Consider the following 14,628-nt stretch of genomic DNA (forward strand, 5'->3'; position numbering starts at 1 on the left):
TCTGATTACTTGATCAGATACCGCCCTGTAAGATGCAAATTAGGCCAGCCAAATTTACCTAGACGACCATTTATGTGGCACCTGGATGACCATCTTCTTGGGAATACCCTTGTTAAACATGAAGTGAAAAAAGCTTTACTTGAATATTTTAAGATATATAACACTATTGATTTATGCCCTTCCGCAATTTGGGAGGCGCATAAATGTGTTCTCAGAAGAGACGTTTTTAAACAGAAAGCCTGGTTACTGAAACAGCAAAGAGACAAAACCCTGTGTACTGCTGATTTGAATTATGTCTCTTGAGGCATCCCATAAATAAAAATCTCTATGACAAAGAAATTTTAAATAACTAAATGCAAGCTAGAACCAAAATCAAAAACCTTTTGATAGCTGACCCTCAAAAAGTATCCTTGCAAACACAACAGATATACTATACATTTAGTGACAAAGCAGGAAATCTTCTTGTGAGAAGCACATTTTTACTCTATAATAGATGAGAAGGGTAATTCACATACAACTAGCTCTTCTATTGTGGAACTATTTCATAAATATTACGAATCTCTATATAATATTAAGACAATATACACATCTATTCCAAAAGGACCTACCTCAGAAAATCTAGATCAAAAGATCAGTGATTATTTGAGAGGATTACACCTTCCTTCATTTCAAAAAGAGGAAATAGAATTCTTAGGAGAGCCCTTTACATTAGAAGATGTTAAACAGTCATTTCAGATTTACCAACAGTGAAAAGTCCCGAGCCGGATAGCTTCAGTATGAAATATTATAAATTATATGCTGATAATCTAGCTTCACATCTCGCTAACCTTTTTAATACCTTAGAGGACTATGGGGTCTTTCTGGCAAAACATGCTGTCTGCACACATTACTGCACTGCCTAAACTCAGGAAGAAACCCAATAGTCCTATTTAATAAACATTGATTTAAAAATATTTGCAAATATACTGGCCAAACACCTTAATAAATTCCTCCCTAAATTTATATCCCCAGACCAAAAAGATTTCATACCTGGTCGAGAGGCTCAGGATAACACTATCAAAGCTCTTCAAATGATAACTAATGCACGGCAAAATAATATCCTGATGATATTGGTATCTACTGACGCAGAGAAAGCAGTTGACAGGGTGAGCTGGGACTTTCTCAAAGCCACCCTGCCACAAATGAAACTCAGACAAAAATGTATCAATAACATCTTTGCTCTATACTTGCAACCATCAGCGCGAGTTAAGGTTAATGGCATACTATCAAACCCCTTCAATATCCATAATGGTACCAGACAGGGTTCCCCCTTATCACCACTCTTATTTGCATTATCGGTAGACGTTTTTGCCCATAAACTTAGCAACAATGAAAAGATTCTGTGGATTAAAATTAGTGATATCGATTACAAAATCACCTTATACGCAGATGACATTTTATTGACACTCTCTAACCCCCCCTCTTCCTTGCCAGCAGTAATTAACAAATTTCATGCATATGAAGAGGTCTCTAATTTTCATTTAACCTTATCCAAATCTGAATTTATGAATATTACAACCTCAAAAGCGGAATTTGCACGAATCTTACAATCTTGCTCCCTTTTTTTCCAACAGCATAAACTGAAGTATCTGGGCATATATATATTTAAAACCATCTGTAGCTACATTATATAATCAAAACTATAGACAATTAATGTATGACTTTACTAATGACTTGTCTTCGAGGCAGAATAAACATATTTCATGGTTAGGTAGAATAGAAATAATAAAAATTAATATTTCACCAAGAATTTTATACTATATGCAAACTCTTCTTATTCCTCTACACTATACATTTATTTAGCGTCTGCAAGGTGTAATTTAATAATATGAAAGACATTAAACCTAGGGTTGAAAGAAACAATTTATACTTCCCCAAAAAGTCAAACAGCTTCAGACTTCCCAACTTAGGCTTGTATAAAAAAGCAGTAACCTTACAACATCAGGTTGAATGGTATATCAACTCTTCAGATAAATTGTGGGTTCAAATTAGCAAATATATTTTGAAAGTTGAGAATGTAGGCTCTTTTGGCTAGCTGCCTGACAAATACAGACCACAGACATTTAAAAATTATCCCTTCCTAGAATTTTACACCCAATGGGACAAGACATTAAGAGTCCACCCCCGGATCTCCTCTGTTTACTCACCTTTAACGCCATTTAAACAAAATACTGAACTTCCTCTATATAAAGCTCTGACCTTAAATATTATGAAACTATCTAGATTTTCATAAGTATAAGCAGAACTTTCTCAGAACCACTACACCTTATGAAAAACTCTGCCTTATGACCCCACTCCCTAGACATTTGATTTCTTTGACTTACCGTATTCTTTTAGTTCCAGAAAAAGGTTCTCTTCCAACATACACTTATAAGTAGAAAACCTTCTGTTAAAGAGAGACTGCCAAAAAAAATCATTAAACATTATAAAAAGGCCTCCATATCAGCCAAGGTACTAGAGTCTAACTTTAAATTAATTTCTAGATGGTATTATTATTATCAGGTATTTGTAGAGCGCTAACAGGTTCCGCAGCGCTATTAACATAGGTGGTATATAAAAACAATTACAGGGATCAAATGGGTAGAGGGTCCTGCCGAGAGTTGCACTGTTTTAGTCAGCTCTTATGAAGGTGGACTACAAACAGCTGGGCTCATAGGCTTAGAAGATATGGGGTTTAAGGGGATAACAGTGGAGATAGGAAAGTTAGTGTAGGTTGTATTCTTCCCTGAATAATAGAGTATTCAGGGAGCACTTGAAGCTTTTAAAACTAGGAGAGAGTCCTGTGGAGCGAGGCAGAGAGTTCCATAAGATGGGAGCCAGTCTGGAGAAATCTTGTAAACGGGAATGTGAGGAGGTAACAAGAGAGGAGGAGAGTAGGAGATCATGAGCGTAGCAAAGGGGTCGGGAGGGAGAGTATCTGGAGACAAGGTCTGAGATGTATGGGGGAGCAATGCAATTGAGGGCTTTATAAGTCAGAGTGAGAATTTTGTGTTTAATCTTGGAGGCAACAGAAAACCAGTAAAGGGATTGGCAGAGAGGTGCGTCAGATGAAAAGTGACGTTTAAGGAATATGGGCCTGGCAGAGGCATTCATTATGGATTGTAAAGGAGCTAGGCGGCAGCTAGGGAGACCAGAGAGGATGGAGTTGCAGTAGTCGAGGCGGGAAAGGATGAGAGAGTGGATTCAAATCTTAGTTGTGTCTTGTGTAAGGAAATGTCAGATTTTAGCCATGTTTTTAAAGTGGAAGCGGCAGGCTTTAGCCAAGGACTGATTGTAAGGAGTGAAAGAAAGATCTGAGTCAAGTGTGATGCCAAGACATTGGGCATGTGAGGTTGGGTTAATGATGGAGTTATCAACAGTTATAGAGACATGGGGTGTGAAGATTTTGGAAGAAGGATTGAAAATAAGGAGCTCAGTTTTGGAGAGATTTAGCTTGAGGTAGTGAGAGGACATCCAAGATGAGATATGAGAGAGACAGTTAGTGACACGGGTTAGCAAGGAAGGAGATAGTTCTGGTGCAGAGAGGTAGATTTGGGTATTGTTGGCATACAGATGATAGTGAACTTTATTAAGGTTAAGGAACCTATTTAGGAAGTGTAGATTGAGAAGAGAAGGGGACCGAGGACAGGGCCTTCCGCTACCCCAACAGATATTGTCATATTATACATTTCTTCTGTAATATAGGCCCAAATGCTTATTATTTTGTCTATTACTAACACAATTGTATATCACCTTATTTTGTTTCTTAATTTTTTAGATATAAATTTTGTGTAATACAAGTCTCTGAATTAACCATCTTGCCGCTTTATTTTCATTTTTATATATTCCTTTCTTTCCTCCTCTGCCTTTTTTGTGTGACCTTGGTCTCCTCCTTCTTCCTAGGATAACATTCTCATTTCCCAACTACCTAGCAGTATGTTTTAGCATTAAATTTGTTTTATACTGTATATAAGTTACTTGTTGAAAATTCTCCAATTTGTTTATATTTTTTTATAACATATAACAAAAAATCGAGCTTTAATCAGGATCCTTCAGCTAAGGACTACAGCACTTTATTGGACTTTAATGCATTTGCAACATAAGATCTGCAGAAGAAACCTATAATCTTGTCAGTGAAATTACTGAGCATGTATTTTTGTACAACTTGAATTTCTTTTTTTACTCTTTTTTCCTGTACTACTTTGTATGTCTAAATAAATCTGTTTAAAAATACAAACACTGGTGGTTTTCCAATACCAACACATAGAGGAAATCACTAAAACAAAATTAGTAAAATTAAAAAGTTGGACCACTTGAGATGGATTAACCCTATAAAAACTGCTACAGCTCCTTGTCACAAACTGCATCTCTTTTGTAACCGCTAACTTTTCGCTCCATAGAACAAGATACTAAAAGAAACTGATATGGGAGAAAACACTCCCTATACAAAACATTCTATTCTAAAATAGAGAGAACATTTTTTTAACTGCCTAACGTCCCAGATTTCCCACCGCCAGCCCCTTGTTCACATCTGTGTGGTCTCTTTATTCCTCCTAATGGTACGTTACTCTAATAAAAGACATTAAAGGGACAGTCTACACCAGAATTTTTATTGTTTTAAAAGATAGATAATCCCTTTATTACCCATACCCCAGTTTTGTATAACCAACAGTTATATTAATATTAATATACTTTTAACCTCTGTGATTATCTTGTATCTAAGCCTCTGCAAACGTCCCCTTTATTTCAGTTCTTTTGACAGACTTGCAGTTTAGCCAATCAGTGCCTGCTCCCAGACAACTTCACGTGCACAGTGTTATCTATATGAAACACAAGAACTAACACCCTCTAGTGGTGAAAAACTGTTAAAATGCATTTTGAAAAGAGGTGGCCTTCAAGGTCTAAGAAATTAGCATATGAACCTCCTGAATTAAGCGTTCAACTAAGAATACCAACAGAACAAATCAAAATTGGTGATAAAAGTAAATTGGAAAATTGTTTAAAATTGCATGCCCTATCTGAATCAAGAAAGTTTATTTTGGCCTAGACTGTCCCTTTAAATAAATTGCCACTAGAAACATTTACATAACCCGTTTTGCAAGTTTCGCAGACCCAATTATAATTATTGCTCGTGCACACTGCTAGCAGCACTCTTCAACAATATTGTGAATTTTGGGGCCCTAAGAAAACTATATCAAATGACAGTTATAGACACTAATGAAACAACTGAGAAGTTAGGTGAAGCAAGGCTCATCTTCACATAGGTTTTGAGTTTTATTTCCCTTTTAGTAGTTTGTAATTAAGCTGTATTCCAGTACAGTTGAGGCAGGAGTGCTGTATTTAACTGGCAGTGCAATTACTGGGGAACTATAAGCTAAGAGCAGATAAACTTGTTCCACAAGCCGCCTGTTGATGTGTAACTTGGAACAACAATTCAGTGAGCAGGAAATGGGTGTGACTGCTCCTCTGACACCTGTTCCTGGTGACGATTCAGGCTCCAAAGAGTGGCAGCGCAGTGAAGTGCTGTTAAGGAAAAGACCTAGAGCCCACTGGGAATCCAGGTGAGATATATATATATATATATATAATAGTAAGGGGAGAGGGCTGTATGTACTGGGGTTACTGCAGAAAAGATGAATATCTGCCCCATAGGTGTGAGAGCCACAGGGGAATACTTAGCATCAATCCTTTCCACTTGTATAGAAAGAGCTCAGAATTGGAACAGGACATTGATTATGGTGATATAAAATAGTTTAGCTGCAGCTAATGAATGACATATTTTATTACTAATAATTAAAAACTAATAAGTACTAAATGCATGAGTGTTTCATCTTAGGGACTAAACAAAATAAAATACTGGCTAGCTTTTTAGATCAAGGATTTCGCCTTCAAAAAATGAAAATGGTTGTAAGTAAGGGAAGTCATAGAACTAGTAGTAGAGACTGCAGTTGTAATTACAGTCTGTAGCTACATAAAAGCCCGGTCAGGTATTTTTTAGACTGTTATTTCAATAAATGCTATTTTAATACATTTTTCATTCATAGTTATTTGTAGCTGTTAATATTTATTTGCATGTTCTTCGTCAAAGTGTATCGTAATTATTATATTCTGTACGTTTTATTGTATGAACTGTATAATCCCTCAGTGTTGCGCTAGTAGCTGTGTGGCTCCTGCTTTGCATTTTGTTTTCGGTGTCACTGAGCTTGTTCCTGTGTGAGTTGGGGCTGCCTAATGTACTATAACGCTGAATATCTATTACTGCTGACATCCCCTATGGTCTGAGTTCCCCCCGCACTTCTCATCATAGCGCTACTGTGTCTACCTAACAAGTGCGGCAACTGAACGGTTACTGTGAAAAGTGCCGCCCCTTTAACTGTTTAGTGACGTCATTAGCAGCAGACACACCCGGAAGTGACTGAGACACGGAGAATGTTAAAGGCACATAGGCAGGCTGGGAATCTAGTAACAGAAAGGGCAGCTCCATCTTTAATAAGGATAGATATGTTCTGTTTCTGTCATAGCCTTATGAAATGTCTAGTTTAGAGTATCTCTGTAGCAGCAACTTTCATGTCAATGTTAGTTGAGTTAACTTACTGTGTTCAGTGCTTTATTATTGTTTAGTGTTCATAGATCTGCTGTCCTGTGTGGCCCTTTGTTTTCCTATTTGCTTGTCCATGCACCACAGACTTCAATTTGTTTTTGTTTTTCTTATTCACTATGATCAGGACCCTCAAGCGCTCCAACATCCTCAGAATGGCTCTAATAGGGGATACAGAAGGGGACCTGGGGAAGGGGTCAAGAGAATCCTTCCTGGTAAAAGCTATGAAGATTGCACTTGTAGTGATGCTCTACTGGTTTATCTCCATCACCATGGTGTTTCTCAACAAATACCTGCTGGACAGCCCTTCCTTGCACCTCAATGCTCCTCTGTTTGTCACCTTCTATCAGTGTTTGGTGACTGTTGTCTTGTGCAAGGGGCTTAACCTGCTCACCCATGTTATTCCACCCAATGTACTGGAGTTTCCCTCTGTGAGATTCGACCTGAAAGTTCTGAGAAGTGTTCTGCCTTTGTCCGTGGTGTTTATTGGCATGATCACCTTTAACAATCTGTGTCTTAAGTATCTTGGCGTTGCATTCTACACAGTGGGCAGGTGCCTTAGCACAGTTTTTAATGTGATCCTCTCATATGTCCTGCTGAAACAAACTACCTCCCTGTATGCTCTGTTATCTTGTGGAGTCATTCTGGGTAAGATAAGGATCCTTATAAAATAAGTTTCATAGTGGATGTTTGCAAGGTTTCAACTTTTATTGGAAATTTACAGCTGACATAAATAAGCAGTAATTGCATGCTGAATGTGCTAGATCATTTTCTTATTGCACTATTGCTTGCAAGTATTTGTTTAAAACCATTGCAAAGGTGCTAAACTCGTTAAAGGGACATTAAACCCAAATCTTATATAATTCAGATAGAGTTAAAAAAAATACTAAATTCCTTTGGTATCCTTTGTTGAAAAGCAGGTAGGTAGGCTCAGGAGTGTGCACAAATCTGGAGCGCTATATAACAGCAGTTTTGCAAGAATGCTTTTAACAGTGTTATATATTTACACAGGCACTAGATGACACCAACTACTGCTGTGCAGTGATCCAGACACATGCATACTACTTACCATGTGCACACCACTTACATAGTTATCGTTTTCAACAGAGATTACTATGAAAACAAAGAAACTTTGATAATAAAAGTAAATTGGAAAGTCTTTTTTAATTGTATACTCTTATCTAAATCATGAAAGAACAATGTTGGGTTTCATGTCCTTTAAAGTCAGATCTAGATTGGTAGTTCATAGTAGATCATAAACTGTACACAGCCAGTGATTAACGACTACATACATATGTGGTCACGCCCAGCACGTGACCAGTGGTGCATTGTCATTGTGGCCCTGACTTTAACTACGTGGTTATTCTTTTTGTAGGGGCTAAATACATTGTACTCTGTAAGCAATGGTGCAAGAAAACTTCTAGCACATTAGAGCATTGTATTATTATTATTATTATTCTTTTATGTTCTATTGTGTATTCATTTTGCAGGGATATCATAATCAAAAATTCTCTGGAAAGAATAGAAGTTAAATTTGTCAAAAATATCTTTTTGCATGTGTTATGTCCTGTGCTGGGGCAGCGCAAACTAGGTATAAAAATAGTACTGAAAAAGGGAAACAGAGACATGAAAATGCATTATAATAATAACAGTGTTTATTGTGAACTAATTGCAATAACATAAATCAGTTATCAGCTTATAAAGCAAGGCACTGATTAAACTATAAATGCATTACTTATCTTCAGATTTAAAATAAGGCATTAATATTAGCGTACAATGGAGCACAGGCAGATGATTGCTGCTACAGTCAGAGTCATCATTCAGTGGAACACACAGATTCCACAGGTGCTATATCTGAAACTCCTCTCTCAGATGTTGCCCAAAACTCTCTTGCCCCCTCTCAGCTACTCTAATAATGAAATCTACAGTTTAGCAGGCGTGTCTAATGTTATGTCAATCATATTATTTTATTTAGCAAACTTAGCAAAACAAGAGTGTTCTCATAACAATTGAATATTCTCACACTAGTACGTAGCACTATCTCTCTTGGATTGTGCAATCCCACTCATTCTCGATAAGAACACTGCTTGAGAGCGGAACAGCAGAGTGAAATACACTATTTCTTAAAGAGATATAAAGTGCTAATACATTAACTGATTAGTTATTTGTGCATGGAATCATGAACATTTTCCAATCCCTTACAGTATGAATATAGGTTAATAACAGCTGTTTAAATTTATAGTGAAAACCTTAACAAATCCAACCATAAAAGTTGGTTAACTTGGCACAGAAACATTATTATTTTTTTTTAACAAAGCACTTTAATGTATTGTTAATTAATATAAATATATATACATACATAAATTACTAAGTAATGCGCTGCAGCCAGTCTGTTAGCTACATTCAAAACACACTATTCTGTCGTGCATCGCATAAAAAACATCAGTTATTAGTTGATAGAAACAAGGTATGGTTCTTTTAGGCATGTATAATGCCAGTGATAGCAGAATAATTATCATATGAAGCGATTATTTGGCAAGACATCTTTCTATTTAGAATGGACAATAAAGAATGTGACAAATTAAATGCTAATAAGATTGTAATCTTAAACAATATAAGGAGTTATTACAGAATTTTGCAAAAAGTTATATAGCATTAGAATTATGCCATATAGCCTCTGGCATAGGGTTAAGCGGTTACATGTTAAAACATTTTTATATATTGGGCAGGCCTAGCTCTCATTATTTAGTATTACTTTCACACAGTTGATGCATATGTCCCCTTTTCTGTGTTGAATATAGAGTATTCATACAATTTAATATTAAAGGGTATAATTTATAGAAGCTGCCTAGTGCCAGATTTGTTTTCTGTAGGTAATAAACCATTTGATTGAAAGACTCTGTATTTGTAATTATGGCACATGCTGGTGTTGGTAACAGTCACGTGTTATTTCTCTCATTGCAGGTGGCTTCTTGTTGGGAATAGATCAGGAAGGAGCAGAAGGCACCTTGTCTTGGATGGGCATATTCTTTGGTGTCCTTGCCAGTCTGTGTGTATCTCTTAATGCCATCTACACCAAGAAGGTCCTCCCAGCTGTGGATGGAAGCATCTGGCGGCTAACCTTCTATAACAATGTTAATGCGTGTATTCTCTTTCTTCCTCTGATGATTGTGTTTGGGGAGCTGCATACTCTGATTCATTTTGATAAACTGAGCGAGTTACATTTCTGGGGCATGATGACCGTGGGAGGCTTGTTTGGGTTTGCTATAGGTTATGTTACAGGTTTGCAGATTAAGTTCACCAGTCCACTGACTCACAACATATCTGGAACTGCCAAGGCTTGCGCCCAGACTGTGCTAGCTGTGTTTTATTATGAGCAAACCAAAAGCTTCCTTTGGTGGACAAGCAATTTAATGGTGCTTGGCGGTTCTTCTTGTTACACCTGGGTGAAGGGTCTGGAAATGAAAAAAGTTCAAGCCCAGTCTGTACAGAATGGCAGTGAAGAGAAAAATGATTCTGGAGTATGAGACTACAGTCTGCCCACGCAGGGTATACAACCATTGTCGTGGAGAGAATAGCTATCAGAGACGTATGTGAATAGAGGAATGAAAAACTGATTATGGGAAGTCTAGGGCCTTATGGTGAACATTCTATCACATTCAGGGGTTTTGGCAACTAAATAGCCATATGGCCATGTCTGGCCTACAGTCCGACACGAGAACTGGTCTGAACTTAAAGGGACAGTCTAGTCAAAATTAAACTTTTCATGATTCAGATAGGGCATGTCATTTTAAACAACTTTTCAATTCTCTTTTATCATCAAATTTGCTTTGTTCTCTTGATATTCTTTGTTGAAAGCTAAACCTAGGTAGGCTCATATGGTAATTTCTAAAAACTTGAAGGCCGCCCCCTATTTCAATGCATTTCACAGCTAGAAGGAGTAAGTTCATGTGTGCCATACAAATAACATTGTGACCATGCCCTTTTATTTACAAGTGAGAGGGCACTGATTGGCTAAATGCAAGTCTGTCAAAAGAACTGAAATAAGGGGACAGTCTGCAAAGGCTTAGATACAAGGTAATCACAGAGGTAAAAAGTATATTAATATAACCGTGTTGGTTATGCAAAACAGGGGAATGGGTAATAAAGGGATTATCTTTTTAAACAACAATTCTGGAGTAGACTGTCCCTTTAACTTCCACACGAGAAATAAACTAATCTAATTTCTGGAACACTTTTACTTAAATGGACAGTAACACATTGTTATTACAGGAATTGACTCTGTCTTTTGATAGAATAACATATCAGCCATGTCTTACCATTTTTAAAGCAAATGAACATCTTGTTTGATGTAATTGTTTTTTCATAGCAAAACTCCACCCATCACATCCGTCATTTGGAGATGCCAATCTGGGCTTCAGTTTGCATCTGACAAAGCTAGCCACAGTTATCAGGGCCAATTTACCAATGTCTGGCAAACCTGATACGCTGTAGCGTATCATGTCCGCCAGACATTGCTGAATGCCGACAGCATCTGCTGTCTGCATTTAACATTGCACAAGCAGTTCTAGTGAACTGCTTGTGCAATGCCAATCGGCCGCTAGCAGGGGGTGTCAATCAACCCGATCAGATAGGATCGGGCAGATTGATGTCCACAGCCTCAGAGGCAGCAGACCATTTAAGGAGCAGCGGTCTTAAGACTTCTGCTTCAAAACTACTGTTTCTGGCAAGCCTGGAGGCTCGCGTGGAATCGGGCCATTCAGCCCTTGATAAATCAGCCCCATAATGTTAGTATAGAGTGCGTTGTTTTGCAGTTGTTATCTATTAAAGTCAATTAGGGAAAGATATGTAGCACAGTTAGCCTTGAAAAGTCTGCAGGGTGTATTTTTAGTCCTAAGAATTAGACAAGCCACAATTGTCAGAGCTAAATGACATGAAAAGCGGTTAAAATAAATAAAGTATAGCGCAAAGTTGTTTTACTAAGCATAACTAAATATGTTATATTATAATCTCAAGGTGTTTACTGTCCCTTTAACTGCTGTGTATATTTAAAAAAAATATATATCTATCATGCGTGTGTGTGTGTGTGCCATATGCGCTGTACATACTGATTTACTCTACGTTTCATAGGTTTTTTTGTATATTTAGTACAGCTCCTATGGCAGTATTAGTATAGAAAAACTATATAAATAGCACACATTTTTTATATATATACTACGTACGTTTTTTGGCCTGTGTAGGTTATAAGTGTAAATTTTGGAGTAAATAACTCAGGACAAATGTCAGTTACATTCCAATTTGAATAGGAACATGATTTTGAAAAATAAATAAATGAAACAAACACAGCAAGATGAAAACCACAGCCCTGGTCCTATAACGTATTCTGCTACTGCATCTGGGATAGTGTTTTTGTAGTGGAATCTTTACAAATAATGGTCTAGAGTCTGTGAAACGTATTCATGAAACTGGTATCTCTGTTAAAAGCTCACCAGAATTGTGTAATTCATAAAGATTTGTACCTGTCTTATCATAACCGCAAGTTGTGAGATCAGCTCCATTGTAATCAGAGGAGCTGTATCTACCTCATAACTGTTAACATCTTGATGTGTAGAATGGGTTCCACTGTGAAACATGCAGGGATCACAAAAGCACTTTTAAAGCATTACTTTAAATGATGTTGAATTATATCTTTGAATAGATATTTGCAATATAAATGTATTGGCAAACATGTTTCTAGTAAAAATTATCACTGTTTAAGTGTTAACGTTTTTCTCTGCATGTGAGGCATAGGTGGATATTCTCAGTGCACCAGCATTTTAAATACTGCAGCTGCTCAGAGTGCCAGTGGGGCTAATATGTAACCAATTAACAAATTGAGTCATTACTAGATGGTACAACCACCTTAGGCTCTCTGAGCAAGAGATGTGTTTAAAATGCTGGTGCACGTTCCGTACTTGAATACACTTTTGAAATAGCTATAGCTTTTATTAGAAGCATTTTTGCTAATAAATGTATATAATAAATAAATTGAAAATGCTTCAATTCAAAACTGAAATGTACCCATGTGGGTTCCAATTTTTTCCGGAATATCCCTTTAACATAAAAGCTCACTTTACTGTTCACTCTAACATGCAAAAACAGTATAATATACATCAGGGATGGACTATCCGTAGAATGCGCACGCCGCATTTTTCTCAAGGGGATTACTGGAATACTCCCCCCTCTCCGTTCTTCTGTTTCAGAATTAGTTTTATAATAAAACAAAATGCCTGGTTGTTGTTATATTGGCACCTACAATCCAATTTGATCCATGACTCCCTTTCACAATGTGAAAATGATTATCCATAATGTGATCTGTAGAAGACACTGTCTCACGGTGTAACTTCACTAGACAATAGAAGCCTTTTAACCTCTTAACTGTTGAGCCATTTCCACCTCTGTGCTGAGCCGTTTTGGAGTTTTTTTCATGCTGGTCACAATCCCCACTGTAGGCCATTTTTAAGTAAAAACCCACCCATATTATGTATTGTTTTATTCAGCAGATTTAAACTATAATGTTATTTTATGAATATATCATGACAAGAGAGGACTGTGCAACAAAATGTGTCAAAAACATGCATATTTTTATTACAATTTTAATAAATAAGGTTGCAAAAAGTAGCGTGTGTGTGTTTTTACCCCCCTAAACTATATAGTTAAAAGGAAGAAGGGATTATCCTCATATAAATAAGGGCCTTTCGGTATAGTTATGTAAGTTTGATCGCTACATAGGGGCTCCCATGAGTCTCCATGCAAATAAATGGACATTCGTTTATGCCAGGTGATCACTATTACTACAGTGATCACCTGGCCATTAACCCCTGAAAAGTGTATTTCTAAGGGGGGTTCTGCTCTTAAAAATATGGGGTCTCTATGCCGCTTTGGTCATCTGTTGCAGGTAGTTAGAGAGCCCCTTCATATAAAATGCACTTATTATTTTAGTCAGGTATTCGCTATTTTTACAGTGATCATGTGACTTAATCCCCCGAAAAGTGCATGTATTTCAAAGAGGGGGTTCTGCTGTTAACCATTTTGCTGCTAAGCTTTTTTTCACCCCAAGTGCTGAGCTAATTTTGAGCATTTTTACTACCTACATTTAAATCCTATTGTAGAACAAATTTCAGTGAATGACCCACACAAATTATATATTGTTTTTTTTTTTTTCCAGAAGGCACAGCAGAGATTCAAAATATATGATTATTGCATTTAAAATTAATGGCATATGAGAGCTTCAGCAAAAACTGTAAAAAAAAAAAAGTATAATTGTTTTTTAGATTTTAGTAAATACTAAGAATGGCCAAATGACCACTTTCTGCATCTTACTAAATTGTCATCATGGGTAGTCACATGTGAAATAGGGGCCAATCCAGGCTTTTGGGGTTATAATATGAATAAGAGAGTCCCCATTGTTCAGTACAGAAATGAACACTTTGAGTGGTAAGCTGGATTTAAGTTTTTTTTGTTTTTTACTATTTAAAAAACAAAATCTTTTACTCCCCCCCCCCAGATCCCCAAGACTTATACAGTTGGAAAGAGGTGATTACCTTTCCAACGGTGGGTCTTGGGGGTCTGTAGCTGCTTAGAGGTCTGAAATACAGACTTCTAAGCAGCATGCCCCCTTTCCCTATCTTGTCCATTGTAATTTTTAAATAAAGTTGCGTGGTGACGTCATCACGTAATTGCGCATGACTTTACTGCACGTAACAGGAAGCCTCTGCGATGCCTGTCACTATACAGGCCCGATCGCCGGCGTGGAAGTAGATGGGAGCCCCCAGATTGCTTTTAAGGTAGGTGAGTGCTAGTGATGGCTCTGAGCCGTCGTTGGCACTCAAGGGGTTAAAGCACTTGCAAGGTTTACTGTCTATACAGATAAAATGTATATATTTTTGAGAGGGACTCTACACATAGTAGATGAAGACAAATCTAGTGTACAATGTCCCTTTATGTGAACTACTACTGATTGTGCCCAAAGG

The 14,628-nt window shown here is 37.2% G+C and overlaps 1 protein-coding gene across 2 annotated transcripts; it reads left to right on the plus strand.

Annotated features, from left to right (window-relative positions):
• Positions 1-5,209: 5,209 nt before the first annotated feature.
• SLC35C1 (solute carrier family 35 member C1) lies at positions 5,210-13,276 on the plus strand. 2 transcript variants are annotated; one of them, XM_053720286.1, is made up of 3 exons: positions 5,210-5,579; positions 6,744-7,264; positions 9,581-13,276. In XM_053720286.1, the coding sequence occupies exons 1-3, from the start codon at positions 5,431-5,433 to the stop codon at positions 10,141-10,143; spliced, it is 1,233 nt and encodes a 410-aa protein (XP_053576261.1). In that variant the 5' UTR covers positions 5,210-5,430; the 3' UTR covers positions 10,144-13,276. The 2 variants fall into 2 exon arrangements, with proteins under 2 accessions (XP_053576261.1, XP_053576262.1); XM_053720287.1 differs by lacking the exon at positions 5,210-5,579 and adding an exon at positions 6,462-6,593.
• Positions 13,277-14,628: the final 1,352 nt, after the last annotated feature.

The sequence above is a fragment of the Bombina bombina genome, chromosome 7 (assembly GCF_027579735.1).
Source record: "Bombina bombina isolate aBomBom1 chromosome 7, aBomBom1.pri, whole genome shotgun sequence".
Classification (NCBI taxonomy): Eukaryota; Metazoa; Chordata; class Amphibia; order Anura; family Bombinatoridae; genus Bombina; species Bombina bombina.

Excerpts from the sequence above, each read along its gene's own strand:
- SLC35C1 (XM_053720286.1), top strand. The coding sequence starts at position 5,431 with ATGTGTAACTTGGAACAACAATTCAGTGAGCAGGAAATGGGTGTGACT. Across the intron at positions 5,580-6,743 it reads AGAGCCCACTGGGAATCCAG|GACCCTCAAGCGCTCCAACA; the intron begins GTGAGATATATA and ends CACTATGATCAG. Across the intron at positions 7,265-9,580 it reads ATCTTGTGGAGTCATTCTGG|GTGGCTTCTTGTTGGGAATA; the intron begins GTAAGATAAGGA and ends CTCTCATTGCAG.